Source organism: Tupaia chinensis, unplaced genomic scaffold (genome assembly GCF_000334495.1).
Source record: "Tupaia chinensis unplaced genomic scaffold, TupChi_1.0 Scaffold149383_1, whole genome shotgun sequence".
NCBI classification, from domain to species: Eukaryota; Metazoa; Chordata; class Mammalia; order Scandentia; family Tupaiidae; genus Tupaia; species Tupaia belangeri.
In genome coordinates, this window is record NW_006209227.1 from 1,974,656 (window position 1) to 1,977,263 (window position 2,608).

At 63.0% G+C, this 2,608-nt stretch overlaps 1 protein-coding gene across 1 annotated transcript in view; it reads left to right on the forward strand.

Moving 5' to 3' along the window:
* Window positions 1-1,275: 1,275 nt before the first annotated feature.
* PRSS56 (serine protease 56) overlaps window positions 1,276-2,608 on the forward strand; it is a 4,526-nt gene continuing 3,193 nt past the window's right edge. Inside the window, 4 exon segments of the mRNA XM_006171137.1 lie at window positions 1,276-1,372; window positions 1,915-2,044; window positions 2,366-2,403; window positions 2,499-2,605. Of these exon segments, the coding sequence (XP_006171199.1) occupies window positions 1,276-1,372; window positions 1,915-2,044; window positions 2,366-2,403; window positions 2,499-2,605 (372 nt within the window).

Here is a 2,608-nt window from a genome sequence, read left to right on the forward strand (position 1 = left end):
CCAGGCCAGCTGGTGGCTTGCTGGTGAAGGGAGCTGGATCCCGCACGGCCGACAGAACAAGTCCTGGACCCAGCTGCTTGAAAAACATGCGGGGTGCATGTGCACGCATCCCTAAAATCCTGAGAGGAGAACGGAGAGGAATTGCAGTGTGGTCATCCCCTTTCTCATTTTCTCTCTCTCTGTTTCTCTCCAGCAAACATCCTCTTAGCAAAAAATAAAAATTAAAATTAAATTTAAAAAGAGCTCTGCTTCCTCCCTCCTGCCAGTTCCAGGGGCATAGATACTCCCATTAAAGTGGCCCTTGGGGACACCAGTGGGGAGGGAGGGGCAGTGTTCTGGCGCAGGGCTAGCCCAGGACACTCTGCCCCAGGTGGTGACTTGTCTCAGGAGAGCTGCTCGCTTGTGGCCCTGTCCGTGGGACTCCAGCAAAGTCCCTCCTGCCAGATCAGGGTCACAGCAACGAACAATGCTGGACGGGCGAGCGGGCACTGCGCAGGGACGGGGTCTGGGAGAGTGTCAGGCGAACTGGGCCACTTGGAGGCCTTTCATCTCCTGCCCGCCTGCCTTTGCTTCTTCCCACCCACTAGCCCAGCGCAGCAATTACGGCGCTAATTAGGGCGCTTTGATCATCTGTAGAAATGGCCACATCGGGGAGGGACGCTGCCAAGCAATTAGGGCCAGAGGGGCTGGGAGCTCAGAGGCTTCCTCAGGGGTGGGGCTGTCAGGGACCCCCGGGGCCGCCCGCCTCCTCCTGCCAGGAGTGTTTGCCCCCAACATGGCTGGAAACTCCTCAGGGGGTGGAGGCAGATGGGGAGCCCCCATCCCAGCTCTGGAGACAGGGCCAGCCCCTGGCCCCCAGCCCCCCTCTGCCTGGCCCCCGGCCCAACTGTCAGCTCTTCCTCCCCGGCTCGGCCCCTTTGATGGACCCGCAGAAACAAGGGCTCCTTTGACAGAGGGGGGCTCACAGCCGGGAAGACGAGACTTCAAAGGTGAGAGTCGAGCCCACTACCCCATTCCCTCCCTGAGTCCCGGTTACACTTCGCGAGCCCCCCCAGTCTGGCCTCTATATAGCCCCCGCGGCCCCACTCCCCCGTGGGCACTTAGGAGTTAAGGCCAGGTGAGGGGCAGAGCGAGGGCAGAGGATGATTTCCATGTAAGAGGACAGGATCAGTTAATTCGAGGGACAAAATTCAGTGCCCAGGGGCAGAAAAGCAGTGGGAAGCAGACACGAGAAGCACCCGGAGGTGGGCCAGGAGGAGCCCCGCGCCCGGCCCCATGCTGCTGCTGCTGCTGCTGCTGCTGCGCCTGCCAGGCCCTTGGGCTGCCCACGGGCACCCAGTGTACATGCGCCTGCCCCCCAGCACCCTGCGAGGTGAGCAAGGGCTCCTGGGGAGGGGAGGGCGACAGCAAGCGGGTCCCGGGTGGGAGAGGAGAATCAAGGACCTTCAGAAGGCAGAAGGCGAGGCTGGAAAGGGAAGGGAGCTGGCAAGTGCCACACAGGGCACCTGAGAAGGTTCCAGACTTAGCAAGGAAGGAAACGGCCCAGAGCAGCCTGCCAGGGGCTGCCTGGGCCCAAAGTTGTGCCACTCACCACTTCATGTCACTTCATGTCAACAAGCCCAGGTCCCGTGACATCCGTATCTTTGGGGTGGTGATTTTCCTTCTTAGTTTTTATGGAAAGGTGCTTTTGAAGATGCCGGGTGCGCTCAGTTAAGCTGCAGATACCCTGGGCTGGGAACCCAGGCCACTGCGAGGGCTGGGCCCGGCCTGGGCTCTCTCCTCACTCCGCTCCACCCCCAGGCTGGGCCCAGCCTGCTTCCCCTGTCCAGAGAGACAGGACTCAGGGTGGGGGCCAGGAGGACCAGGTCGACTCTTCCCCAACTGTGTGTGACTCTGTGCCCCATGTCCCAGCAGCCCTGTCTGCCCAGGGGACACAGGCGCTGCAGGCTGCTCAGAGGAGCGCACAGTGGGCGGTAAAGCAGGTGGTGATGGAGATCCAGCACAGACTGCACCAGTGCCCAGGTAGGGCCCAAGTGGTGCCCAGGTGGTGCCCTGCAGCCAGCATGACGTCCCGGGCCCCTTCTCCTGTCCACCTCCCTCCCGTCCCTTAACTTACTCCCCTCTCCAGCGCAGGGCTGGGTGGGGTGGCAGCCAGGACAAGGCTGTCCCTACATGTGGAGGGCATGCCAGGTTCGGGGCACAGGGTGGGCACGGGCAGGGAGGCAGGAGCACCTGGACTCAGGGGGCCACCGGTGGGGTCCTTGCTGCTCCGGAACCTGAGTGGGGAGACAGGCAAGGATGGGAGCAGGCAGGAGGGGGCGGTGAGGTCCAAGGTCCTTTTCTCAGCAGGACCCGAGCATCTCAGGCCTCAAGCCCCCTTCCTCCAGGACCTACCTGTGCCAGGTAAGGCCCATGGGGCCCAGGCCGAGACCGGGGTGGGCCTGGATGGTGCGAAAGACCAGCATTTGTCCCTCATGACATGGCTTCTGCCTTTCCAGGGCCGTGTGGTGAGAGGAGCCCAGGCCCTGCCAACGTGACGCGGGCTCACGGCCGCATAGTGGGGGGCAGTGCCGCACCCCCGGGGGCCTGGCCCTGGCTGGGGGGGGTG